The sequence below is a fragment of the Notechis scutatus genome, chromosome Z, assembly GCF_049901735.1.
Source record: "Notechis scutatus isolate UNSWTSFEM ecotype Mainland chromosome Z, rNotScu1.2, whole genome shotgun sequence".
Taxonomy (NCBI): Eukaryota; Metazoa; Chordata; class Lepidosauria; order Squamata; family Elapidae; genus Notechis; species Notechis scutatus.
In genome coordinates this window covers 102,514,163-102,527,788 of record NC_142025.1, presented here as the reverse complement: position 1 = coordinate 102,527,788, position 13,626 = coordinate 102,514,163, and the positions used below count along the sequence as shown (strand labels likewise).

The following is a 13,626-nucleotide window of genomic DNA, read 5'->3' as shown; positions in this document are numbered from 1 at the left end:
TATTCTTTAGGTCCTATAAGGGAAATATTGACTTGATAAGTTTTGCCCCACTCCCTCAAGAAAGGAAGCTAAATAATGAAACATGAAAATGACAAATTTATCTCTTCTCTCGATGAGGTACAAATTCTATGCAAAGCACCTATTTCCCCCCCTCCCCCTCCCCAGTTTCTTTTGTTTCCCTTTAGTGAGGAGTGGCGATGAGGAAAGTGATTTTTGAAACTTGTTCTCAACATTTCTGGTTTGGTGAAATAAAAATGAGTGTGGATCATTTTCAACTTGATGTTGAGACTGGACAGAGAGAACAATGGGAATGCAGAGTTGCTCATTGGTTAGCATTAAGCCAGAACTGAATATTTTATCTTTGTACATCTTCATTATCTATAACCATTACTTCCTGGCCGCAACCGTATTCAAGCCACTCTTCACGGTATCGGTCAAGCCCATTGGAGCACCTACAAAAAAAGAAAGCATAAGAGCTGATGCTAAAACAAAAATGATGTTTGTTAGATGATGTTTTTACTGGGAATGTTTTTCCTAAGAAATCTAGGAAATAGTAAGATATTCTTTGTCTCCTTTTGTGGCTATGGCTAAACTAAGCTAAAGTAGAATTATTTATTGTTCAGTCAGTGTACTGCGGGAATGTAGTATATTATATGCAGGGAACAACTGTGTAGTGTAAATCCCAGTTTAACTAACTATGTAACCAAACCTCTAGGTAGCATTTTCTTGCATGCTTCCATTTTGCTGCATATGGATTGCTTCAGCAAATATACACATGGAAACAAATGCAAGTGTAATGCACGAAGAAAGCATATAACACACTCTATCTCATACCACCACTGCATACACTAAGATTCATAATGTTTTCAGTTTGGTAAGCAGGACACTTTTGAAAGACCCATACATGAGGGGCTTCAACTTGAAGAAGTCTACATCAAAGTTCCAGAATTAAGTCTTTATGAAGTTATTTTATGAAAAACTGCAGCCACTTTATCTGAATTATTCTCTCTTTCATCTTCCCTCTCCAATTTTTGAGGCTTCCACCCACACACCTCTAAAATTATAGCTTCCTGAAGAGGTTGTAAGCTTTTTGCTAAAAAGGCCTGCTGTACCAAGCTACAGTTGTCAGGCCTTTGTAATAACAATGTTGGCATCAGAGCAAATATTTGGAATCTCCATCTTCTGCATGCTGTGCTAACAGAGGAAAGCCCTACGACCATCTGGTCCAAACTACTTGGGAGGGCAAAGTGATTTTTTAAAGTATGGTTTTATTATCAGAATTCCAAGCTGGATTTAGTATACCAGACACATGGACACCAAATAAATAAAACAAACAGACAAAAAGGGCTTTATTTAAGGAATTAGGGATTCCATTCCAGTGCAGCTGGGTTCGAAGCATGTAAATGTTCCCTTAGCTACTTTGGACTCTTGGTTCTGTACTGATAACAGCACATCATGATTCCTTTGAAGAACCCTGCCTCAACACAACCAATGGGGTTGTGATTCCCAATGGAGCCCAAACCTAGCCTATTTCTCCTGCATAATCATTAGACTGTGATTTGCTGCTTGCTCTGAGGAGCTTGGGAGGCAGAAGATGTGGCAGAAAATCAGCCTCTCCCAACACACTCAAAAGTCATGAGCTATATGTTCACATGTGGATTGTTCCTGATAAAAAGATGCCCAGGAAGAAAAGAACCTAATTTCTGATGCTTGCAGAGCTGTTGCCTTGCAACTGTACAATTTTAGACAGCCTGTTGAGCTTTTTGGGGAGTATCCTGTAACAAATGTGGGTATTGGCAGCATTCAGCATTTCCATCTTCATTTCTGAATGCATCAAAGAGTATATTTTTTTCTGGAATCTTTGTGAATTTTTCTTGGAATTCAAGTTAAAGTTAACTCATGGATACGTTTTAGTTAGTCCTAGAGCACGTTAATTCCTCATTTCTCAGAGTGCATAACAAAAGTGTATCTACTTTATCAAGTATATTACTTGGGACAATATGAACAGCACACCCTACTAAGCTAGATAAAAGATTGTGGAAAATACTATGTTTTAGAAAGATACTGCATATGCTACCAGAAAAAATGACTACATGCTTTATTTGTTGCACAAATGCATTAGTGCTCTTGTTATATTTAGATTATATTTATTATCATCCCTCCAGAACTTAGATTGGCCCCCACTCTGATCCTCTTCAAATAAGCCCTGAAGATGTGACTCTGCCAGTGGACCTGGGGAACCAAGAGTGGGATAGAGCCACTCTGTCCTGCTCTGATATGGCTGACATGAGTGTGTGTTTTTTGCTGGGAGGGGGGGAGGTTTATTATTTTATTATTTGTATTTTTTTATTTCTTTTATATTGTGTTTTTATTTCCTTGAGTTTCATGAGTGAATATGTGGCAATATAAATTTTCTAAATAAAAAATAAAATAGAACTGGGGGACAGATGTTGGGGCTCTCACTCCACAGAAAGCAAGAGACTCCCAAAATGCAGTTCTTCCTCCAAAGCACATCTGCTTTGTGGACCATAAAGAGACAATAGGAGCCTTGAACTTGATAATTTAACTGTACTACTATTTCTCCCCAACTTGATGACATCTATGTCACTTTTGATTCACATGACACATTCGCCAGCCTGAAATTTTGCTGTTATTTCCCCTCAATGTACCCACAAACCACCATCTCCCCTGGCTTTTTCTGTTGCTATAGAGCAGAGGTCTCTGAACTTGGCCACTTGAAGACTTGTGGACTTCAACTCCCCGAATTCCTCAGCCAGCTTTGCTCTGGGAGTTGAAGTACACAAGTCTTCAAGTGGCCAAGTTTGAGGACCCCTGCTATAGAGTTTGGGGAAGGTCTAGCATTCTGCCAAGCAAAATATAATTCAAATATATGTTAACTTCCAGATATGAATGATTTCCTCTATGGATAGATGAGAAGATAAGTCATGTCTATGAGCGATTGGAGCTGGAAAAGCAGCCTAATGAAGGGACTAAAAATTAAGTTATACATTTACGCAGACTGCAGCAAAGATTTAATTGTTTAGCTCTTCAGTGGAGATGGGATTTCTGGACAAGAAATGACTGAAATATTTTTAAAATATCTCAAATATAAAGGAATGGACAGTCCATATATGCAGCACTCATTATAATTGCAAGGTTTTGTTTTGTTGTGGGCATCATGCACATTTTAAACACAGCATATATAGGATCAATCTTTTTTTTAATTGTTGCATATGTCCAATAAACAGCAACTGGGTTTCAGAAAAATTGCATCGCCACCATGTCTCACACATGAAAGAGGCTGAAGGGTCAGTCCTGCCTGGATAGCACACTGAATGAAAACCTAAGGATTTATTCTCCACTTATCTTGTATTTCTAATTCAATAACAAGTGACAAGTTTTAGATAACTGAGGGCACTATTTAATAATTTCTGGACTAGAGAGGGGAGTGGGGCACAGAGAATTAGTGATTATGTATTAAACCTTGGAGAGGTTATTCTTCTTGGAAATATGTTAGCCATACAGTATTTTACAGGTTTTTTTTCTCCCCCTAAAGCAGGGGTCCCCAACCACCGGTCCGCGGACCGGTACCGGTCCGCGAACAGGTCCTACCGGGCCGCTGGCTTGCTGGCGCCGCCATCTTTTTGATGAAAAAGTGCTTCCGGTGAGCTTTTCCGGGTGAAAGCTCACGGAAGCACGTTTCATCAAAAAATATAAGCGGCACTGCGCTTTCGGTGAGCTTTCCGGGTGAAAGCCATTTCTACCGGAAAAGCTCACGAAAGCGTAGCGCCGCCATCTTTTGATGAAAAAGTGCTTCCAGTGAGGTCACCAGAAGCACTTTTTCATCAAAAGATGGCGGCGCCCAGCTGATGCCGGTGCCGGGCGCGGCACCCAGCTGATGCCGGTACCGGGCCGCGGTGTAAAAAAGGTTGGGGATCACTGCCCTAAAGGATGGGAAAAGAAATTTTATAATGCATCTGGAACAGATACAAAAAAGACATTGCGGGCATATGGGGCTCACCAATTCAGGTGTTCTATGCTTGAGCTAAATTTCAACATTTTATTAAATTTGTATATATATCAAATTTAATAAAATATATCAGTATATCAGCTATATATCAGCACAAATAAATTTCAAGACATTGTCTTCTTTAGTCATATTTTTTGTTGAAGTATCAGCATAGACTTCTATATATAGAAAAACAGTGTTTTTATATCTTGGAGACTTGTACCATCAAAAAACTCAAGTGGTATGTGGAGACTTAAGACTAGTAAGTCTAGATATCAAAAGATACCTATCTACATGCGACTGTTGTAGACTACAGAAATTCTACAAGTTAAATTTCAGGAGGAACCAGACAATTTTAACTTCTTTGAGAAGTGAATGTAGATTCCCCCTTGGGTTTAGAAGACTTACCTCTGCAGAACATGGCACCAACTACAATTGAAATTGAGGCCAGATGTCATACAGGCTTCACAGTTGTGAAGTTGGAGACAAGCTACAAATGAAAAGATGTAATGAATAAAGAATGTTCCAATCTTTTCTGTCTAAAGCTGTTTTTTTCTGTTCTTGTTCCCCCACAACTTAAGGAAGGCAAACTGAGACCATGGGACTCTGTTACTTCATGTCCTCAAGATGAAACTAGCTCAGGGTGATTATATTCCAGTTTAGTATGCTCTCATCATCACAGTATTCATTTTAAATAAAGAGATCAGGTTATTTTTCTTTTCTTTGTTGCATCAGTTGCTTTTGGAGCAAAAAAATCACTCAGTGGGCTATATTCTGATCCTGTCAGTTGATAATTTGCTGTTACTGAAAATTCCTTAGGAGCTGTGAGAAATTTGGAAATATACAAATTATTCTGTAATATTTTTCCCCTCTAAAATTGGCTTGCCTCCTGCTAGCACTTGTCCAAGGATGAACCTCAGAATTCCAGAGAAATTGGAAAGGCTGCATTGTTTTCTATCTTAAAAGTAAATCTTTTTGTTTTAAATTAAGTCCTACTTTTTATATTCTTGAAACAGTATAAATTTTTTTGCAAGAATTTGGAATCACTTGCAGCTGAATACTTTATTTATTTATTTATTTTATTTGGTTTGTCAATTGCTTACAAGATAATAGGTATAAGTAAAAACGTTACGAATACATGGATACATATAAGAAAAATAAAAAAAACAATAGGACAAGGACAGTAGGCACATTGGTGTGCTTATGCACGCCCCCTACAGACCTCTTAGGAAAGGGCTGAGGTCAATAGTAGGAAGTCTAAGGTTAAAGTTTTTAGGGTTTGGGGAAGAAACTACAGAGTCAGGTAGAGTATTCCAGACATTGACCACTCTGTTGCTGAAGTCATATTTCCTGCAATCAAGTTTGGTGTGATTAACCTTGAGTTTGTAACTATTGTTTGCTCTTGTATTGTTATGGTTGAAGCTGAAGTATTCATTGACAGATAGGACATTGCAATGTATGATTTTATATACTATATTTAGATTGGACCAAAGGCAGTGTAGTTCTAGGTTTTCTAGGTCTAGAATTTCAAGTCTGGTGGCATAAGATATTCTGCAACAAGTAGAGGAGTGGAGAACTCTTGTGAAATATTTCTGGACTTTCTCAACTGTGTTATATCAGATACGTAATGTGGGTTCCAGACTGATGAGCTGTATTCGACTATTGGTCTAGCAAATGTTTTGTATGCTCTAGTTAGTAGTGTAATATTACCAGAGAAAAAGCTACGTAAGATTAGGTTAACAACTCTTAATACCTTTTTGGCTATGTAGTTACAGTGGGCTCTAGCACTTAAATCATTAGAGATGAGTACTCCAAGGTCCTTGACAGAGTTTGGATCATCAACAAGGTCTTGACTATTCAGCCTATATTTTATTTTCTGATTTTTTTTGCTAATATGTAAGAAGAGCATTTATTTGTTGAGATTTGAAGTTGCCATTAATAAATATGATGTTCTTTTCCTGTCCTTGTCTAACTACAGAGCTAGTCACCTGAATTCTTTCTGGCAGTGATATCTTCATTACTAAATCTGGTAAGGTTTGAGTAGGCTAAACAATCCTTTATAGAGTGCAACTATCTTTCTTTTAATAATGATGAAAATAATCACTATTAGTAGTCAAGATAACTTTCCAACGAAGACTTGATAACAATTAGTGATTTCACATCCCCCCCAATTTTTTTTATATAGGCATCAAGGAATAATCTGAAATCTAAACTACTCTTATGCATCCTTAAGTTGCTATAGGGCTTCCACATATGTTGAAAAGTCAATTTTCTTAACCTTAATTAATTGGTTTATATCAGTATTTTCAATCATGGCAACTTTAAGATGCATTTCAACTGGCAAAATTCCCCAACCATCTTGCTCACTGTGGAATTCTGGAAACTGAACTCCACACAAAGTTGCCAACTTGGTTTATAGGAATTCAAGACAATTAGATGAATTGTATAACTTTGATAAATAAATAAATATTTCCTTTGGAAGGGTGTGGGTGTTAGATCGGGTACGAAAAAGACGCAAGACCAGTGTACCTCAAGCTCTTTATTTCATGTATAGATCTGTATAAGATCTTGGAGTCGCGGCAGCCCTTCATATAGGGATTGCTTGCGGCTCGCCGGCCAATGACAGGTCCTTGAATCTCCCGCGATCGGCTCGGCCAATCGCGGTTGATTCTTAGCGAACCAATCACTGCCGTTTAGTTGACCAATCATGGTGCTGTATGTGTGGACCAATCAGAAGTTAGTATTTGGAGTATGTTAATACAGAACACCCCTCCCCTCTTGGTTCAGTCCTACGGAACGTAGTCCCATAAGTAGGCAGGGCTCCGTACTTGCCTACTTGACTTGCGCAGCTCAGTTGTTGTTTGGTCTTCGACCGGTTCAGACGGATTCCTTTTCGCTCTCATCCTCGTCGATGGAACCGCTGGAAGTGTGAGTCAGGCCTATCGCTGCAACTCCCACCTGGTCTACCTGGTCGGTCGAGTTGTCAGCTCCGCTGTTCCCACCTGGTCTTTCCGGGCTGGTTGAGCTGGCTTGGCTGCCCCTTCCAGGCGAGGCTTCATGTTGTTCGTCCGCCGAGGGTTCCCTTCTACTGACGTTGTCTGTCGGTAAGTATTGTTGGTTTATTTTTGGTTGGGGGTGTTTGGGTTGTGTTTTGTTATTTTCTTCTTCTCTTTGATTACTGTTTGGGGTTTTTCCCCCCCCCTCTGGTTTTTTATTAATGTCTGTTTGTGGTGTTTGTGTGTTGGCCGTGTTGTCAGTGATTGTTCTCGACCTTAGTTGGTTGATGTGTCGTTTCCAGCTCCTTCCATTGTCTGTTTGTAGCTGGTATGACCGGGGGCCCATTACCTGGGTTATTTTTGCCGGTACCCAGAGCGGGTCCCCTGTGAAGTTTTTTGCATAGACTGCGTCTCCTGGGTTAAATATTCGGTATCTGCTAGACGAGTCTAGCGGTTTCTCGGGGTTGTATGTGGGGTGCAGTCTGTCTAGTTGGGATCATAATTTTCTGCTCATCAGTAGCTCTGCTGGGCTCTTATTCGTCGTGCTGGGTGTTATGTGTTGTATCAGTAGCATTTTATTTATTTTGTTGTGTATGTCCCCGGTTTCAATTTTTTCTATTGTGTTTTTTGTATAACGAACCATGCGTTCCGCCCGCCCGTTCGCCGCCAGATGAGCGGGCGCTGTCAACGCATGCCGTATGCCCCGTTCAGCCAGGAATTTCTCGAATGATAGTGCGGTAAATTGTGGCCCGTTGTCTGACACTAGTACGTCTGGTAGTCCATGGGTGGTAAACAGTTTGTTTAGTTCCTTGATTACGGCCTCTGTGGTGGTGGATTTCATGACGCTAACCTCTAGCCAGTTTGAGTAAGTGTCGACCGTTATTAGGAATGTGTGTCCTTTAGTGGGTCCAGCAAAATCTATATGGACCCTAGACCATGGGCCTCTGGGGGTCTCCCATTCTAGAATTGGCGCGGAGGGAGGGTTTGGTCTGGATTCCTGGCATTTTCTGCATGATGCCACCCAAGTTTCAATCTGCTTGTCCATCCCTGGCCACCAAGCATAACTCCTGGCCAGGGCTTTCATCTTGACTATGCCTGGGTGCCCCTCATGCAACATAGCCAACACTCTTTTTTGTAGTGTTTCAGGAACCACAACCCTGTCCCCCCATAGTATGCTGCCCCTCTGTGTGAATAGTTCGGTCTGCCGGTTTCGGAAGGTTTTAAACTGCTCACCACTGTCGGTTTCCGGCCACCCTTTTTCCACCCAATTCAAAACCCGCGCCAGTCGCTTGTCTTTATTAGTCTCTTTGGCAATGTCTGACGCGGTCAGGAGTGGATTGGGTAATGTCTCTATTTGTAGCATAGATGTTGTGGGTGCCAGGTCGTCTTCCAGGTCGGGCAGGGGGGAGTGGCTCAGTGCGTCTGTGTGTGCGATGCTTTTTCCTGGTCGGTGTATTAGCTGGTAGCTGTAGGCGGCAAGGAACTCGGACCACTTTGTCATCCTTGGTGACAATATGTTCGGGGTGGCCTTGTTCCCTGCCAGTATTCCTAGTAAGGGTTTATGGTCAGTGATAATGGAAAAGGTCCTACCGTATAGGTATTAGTGGAACTGCTTTACGCCGGTGATCGCTGCTAGCACCTCCTGGTCCAGCTGGCTATAATTCCTCTCAGCCTTGGATAATGTCCTTGAGTAGAAGGCGATTGGTGCTTCTCTCCCATCTGGCAGTGTGTGGCTTAGGACGGCTCCGACACCAAAGGGTGAAGCGTCGCAGGTCACGGTCAACGGTAGGGTCTCGCTGTATTGAATGAGGACTGCGTCTGATGTTAGCAGGTCTTTTATTTTCTGGAACGCACTTTCCTCCCGCTTTCCCCAGGACCAGGTGGCTGTTTTGTCCAGCAGCCTATGTAGGGGTTCCGCTGTGGTTGCCTTCTGGGGCAGGAAAACATTGTAAAAGTTAATGAGTCCAAGAAAAGCCTGCAGCTCCGTTTTATTCTGAGGTCTAGGGGCTTCTTTGATGGCTTTAACCTTTTTCTCTGTGGGGTGGATTCCGTTTTTGTCAAGTAGGTACCCCAGGAACTCTACTTTCTCTGTGCATAGGTGGCACTTTTCTTTTTTAACCTTTAGCCCGGTGTCTTTAAATTTCTGTAGGACATCCCTTAGCCGGCTCTCTAGTTGGTTTTTATTTTTAGCTGATATTAACACATCGTCGAAGTAGGGTACCACCCCTTTTATTCCTTGCAATAGTCTCTCCATCAGACTCTGGAATACCCCTGGTGCCACGCTGACTCCGAATTGGAGTCTCTTGCATAGAAATGCCCCCCGGTGGGTCACAATGGTTTGCGCCTCAGCAGTCTCAGCGTTGACTGGCAGCTGCTGGTATGCCTGCTCCAGATCGAGTTTTGCGAAGACTTTTCCTCCCCCCAGTGAGTGTAGGAGGTGCTGTACCACCAGGACGGGGTAAGCACTCTGCTGCAGCGCATGGTTGAGGGTGGCCTTGTAGTCACCACAGATCCTCACGGACCCGTCCGGCTTAATCGGGGTGACTATTGGGCTTTCCCACTGGGCATGGTCTATCGGCTCTAGGACCCCTTGTGCGATGAGCTTATTCAATTGCTCATCGATTTTGGGTTTGAGCGTGAAAGGCACTCGCCGCGGTTTAAGGCAGATTGGGGCAATATTTGGGTTCAGGTTGAAGGAGATTGGGGACCCACAGTACTTGCCTAAGCCGCCGTCGAACACCTCCTGGAAATCCCTCATGAGTGTCTCCTCCCAGTCTGCTTTGGCGATGTGGTTGATGCCAGTCACCTTGATCCCCAATGGTGCGACCCACTCCAGTCCCAGCAGGCTTGGGCGGTCTTTATCCACAACGGTGGAGCGGAAGCACCTCTGTATGCCCCTTGAAGGCCACCTTAAAGTGTCCAATCCCGACCACGGGAATCTGATTTCCCTGGTAATCCTTCAGGGTCAGTTTCTGGCTTTCTAATTCGCGTCTTTGGATGGTGGGCACCAAACACTTGATTGTACGCTATGAGTCCATGGAGAGGTAGGATCCGGAATCTACCTCCATCCCGCATGGCTGACCCTCGATGCTTACCTCCACATGCATCTTCCGTGCATCGATTGTGTTCGAGTGCCCGATGATGACTGTCTGATGGGTCTCTTCTTTACGCTGAGTTTCGCTGAGCCGCTTGTTCCTTCCTTCTCGGCTCCACCGGCTCTCTGTATGTCGGTCTCTGGTCCTGGGGGGGTGTCGTCTCGTCGCCGGGGACTGTGATTCCTTTTGTTCTGGCATACTTTGGCGATGTGTCCCCGTTTGTCATAGTGCCGGCAAATGGTGTCGAGGAACCGGCACTCTGAACGGGGATGATCGCCTCCGCAACTAGCACACTGGAACCCCGACTTACGACCTCTCCGTTCTCGTCGGTCCCATTCCGCTTGCAACCTATGGATCTCCTCCTCCTCGTCCTCGGTCTCGGAGCGGGAGTCGATGTCCCCATGGTGTGTAGTGGTGGCTTTTTGGCTGGCCTCTGGTCGTTTTTCCGGGTTTGGTGTTGTTTCGGCGGTTGTTGGTCGGTCTATATCATTCATCTGCCGCATCTTTGCCGCTGACTGTTTCGCTGCCTCGGCTGCAGTTGCTTTGACGATGGCCTCGGTGACTGAGACGTCCTTTCGTGCCATCAGTCGGCTCTGGAGTATGGGGTCCCTCAGCCCGAGGACTACGCGGTCTTGCAGCGCCTCATCCATGTCGGAGAACCCGCACATGCCCCCGAGGTTTCTTAGGGTGGCCACCAACGCTTTCGCCCTCCTTCTGATCCCTTCTGTAGAACTCGTGCCGCCTGATGAGGTTGGGCATGGTGGGGGCATAGTGGTTCCGCAGCAGTTGGTCTAGGTCGGTCCAGTCCATCTCCTTCACATCTTGGGGCTTGGCTAGTGCTTTTGCCATCTTGAACACTGTGGGCCCGCAGTGTGTCAGGAACACAGCCCTCTTTTTCTGGCCGTTGGCATCTTTCAAGTTGCTGCTCTCGAGGAACATGAGGAATCGATCGATGTACGATTCCCAGTCCTCAGCTGCTTGATCGAAGGGTGCGGGTGGCGAATTGCTGCCGGCCATCTCGTTGGGAGTTCAGCGTTGATTCGCCACGTGCTCGGTTGGTCTCGTTGTCTCACGATCCCACCCTCGTAGCCAGTGTTAGATCGGGTACTAAAGAGACGCGAGACCAGTGTACTTCAAGCTCTTTATTTCATGTATAGATCTGTACAAGATCTTGGAGCCATGGCAGCCCTTCATATAGTGATTGCTTGCGGCTCGCCGGCCAATGACAGGTCCTTGAATCTCCTGCGATCGGCTGAGCCAATCGCGGTTGATTATTAGCGAACCAATCACTGCCGTTTAGTTGACCAATCATGGTGCTGTATGTGTGGACCAATCAGAAGTTAGTATTTGGAGTATGTTAATACAGAACAGTGGGAATTCTCACCTCATCCCACTTTCTATTTTTGATATTTTCTTCTCCTTTCTCCTATTTTCCCTTCCTTGAAAGGTGTTGCCATCCCTCTGACAGTGACTTGCCTTCTAAAATTGTCTTGCCTTCTTGCAAAAAATATGGGGAAACAGAAAGCAAACATGGAGACAAAGTGTTTTTTTTTCTAGCTTTGGGTGCCCTCCACTGGCTGACATGGGAGAGCTCACTAAAGGACACTCAGAATACTAGTTGCTAGACTCAGTCTTGCACAGCCTTGCAAAAACAAAGGTTAAGGAGTGAAACTAGCAATGATGTGGAAGAAGCCTAATGTTTAGCTGATAATTGCACCTTAACAGTCTGATTGTATACTTTGAACCCCAAATTTGTACATAATTACTTCAGTAAAACATTTGATTTATTCTGTTTAGGATTCAAACTGCTATTTTTATTTTATTTTATAATAATAACATTAAAAGAAAATTGCAGTCAAGAGCCTTCTACTGTATTTGACAGTAATTTTAACTACCCTCCCCCGTCTTTTATAGAGAACATTATTTATAATCACGCAGAAAATACTTTAATGATGATTTCATACTGCTTGTTAACCATCCATTTCTTTTCACTTACGCTTGAATCCTGGATTTGATTTTAGTCTATTATAATGTCTGATAATCTCTTCTACCTTTTTCCGCCAAAGAAGACTACGTGTATGAGATGTTGAAAAGCCTCTTTCTCGGCTGCAAGTGTTCTCTGGGTCAGGCTCTGAGACAAGTGCTCAGGCGAGCCCCCAATCAAAGGAGCAGGAAACCCCCCCAGGCAAGAGAGCTTGCAACATTGAAATGCAAAAGAAATATATTGCTAGCCTATCATGTGATCCAGAGTCTAAAAATTACCTTTCTCTACAGCTCTTTTTTTTAAAACCCTCTACCAATCAAAGGCTGCCTGATTCAGCAAAGAAAGGGAGGGGAGAATTTGCTGCCTCGTGTCTTTTTTTAACCAGAGGCAAAAAGATACCGGTTATGCTGTTCAGTTTGCATTCCAGTTTTGAAACTTTTTCTCTTTGAACTTTGCTGAAGGTTGTTGGAATTTAAAACCTACCCCTCTCCTAGGAAAATGAAATATTTTAGGATATATTAAAAAGACAGAATATTTCCCCTAAAAAGAAAAGTAGAAACTCAAGAGGCAGAAACTCAGCCCCCCACCTTTGCTAATGGGCCTGTTTTACATAGCAAAGATCTACTGCAGGTAGAGCTATAATAGGAATTGCCTAAAGCCCTTTCATTACACCATCATCCAGCAAGGCTCAACCAAGCCTGGGACTCAGGACAGCCTACAGAGTTTCCCCTGCATGGCCCCATGAGAGTTTGACAACTCATCAGAATACAAGTTCAAATTAAAATCCTTACAGAGGACATAAAACCAAGAGTCTCTCAGCATTCTTTTCCTTCACCCAACATCTTCAAGCATATGATTTTCCTTTTCACTTTGGAGCTCCAAGCCATGTGGTCCTGTCCACCATTAAACCATCTTTCCAAACAGCCTCCATGTTTCCAGTGTCTTTCCCCCCACTTAGAACTGAACCGAGAAGGATATTTCTCCCAACAAGGTTGACTTGCGGCATCTTTTCAGATAGCAAACCATTCCACGATACCAAGGTCAGCAATTGAGATGAGTTAGGGCTACTATCCATGCAAAGTTTTATTTACCTGAAAAGTCCATAAGCTTCTATAAAAATAGGGCTGAGCTTCCATGAAAATAATATTATGTTTATATTTGTCAAGGAATACAAAAAAGCAAACATAAGCTCATATTAGAAAAGTAGGGGAAATTTGAGTTCTAGCCTGGTATGTAAGCAATATGTAAGTAATGTTGTAAGATATAACACGTACCTAGCAAGAATTTTTATTTTTTTGGGTGTGAATCCAGAGTTGTCATAGCCAAAATATTTGTCCTTGTAAAAAATTGTTTAAACTGTTTACTTCACTTAATGTGAAAATAACTAATAGGGAAACATTGCGAGATTTTCTCCACAATGTTCCTCTTATATTTTAATTTTTTTCCTTCCTTCCTTCCTTCCTTCCTTCCTTCCTTCCTTCCTTCCTTCCTTCCTTCCTTCCTTCCTTCCTTCCTTCCTTCCTTCCTCCCTCCCTCCCTCCC

The 13,626-nt window shown here is 43.1% G+C and overlaps 1 protein-coding gene across 6 annotated transcripts in view; it reads right to left on the bottom strand.

The window, feature by feature from the left end:
- Window positions 1-13,626, bottom strand: part of PLXDC1 (plexin domain containing 1) — a 118,789-nt gene that overhangs the window by 14,016 nt on the left and 91,147 nt on the right. For 3 of the 6 annotated variants that reach the window (XM_087947741.1, XM_087947736.1, XM_087947737.1), the window contains exons 9-10: window positions 4,418-4,499; window positions 368-452 (exon numbers count right to left, since the gene is read on the bottom strand). In XM_087947741.1, coding sequence (XP_087803867.1) covers window positions 368-452; window positions 4,418-4,499 — 167 coding nt within the window. The remainder of the gene's footprint in view (window positions 1-367; window positions 453-4,417; window positions 4,500-13,626) is intronic. The other 3 variants (XM_087947740.1, XM_087947738.1, XM_087947739.1) reach the window with 2 other exon arrangements.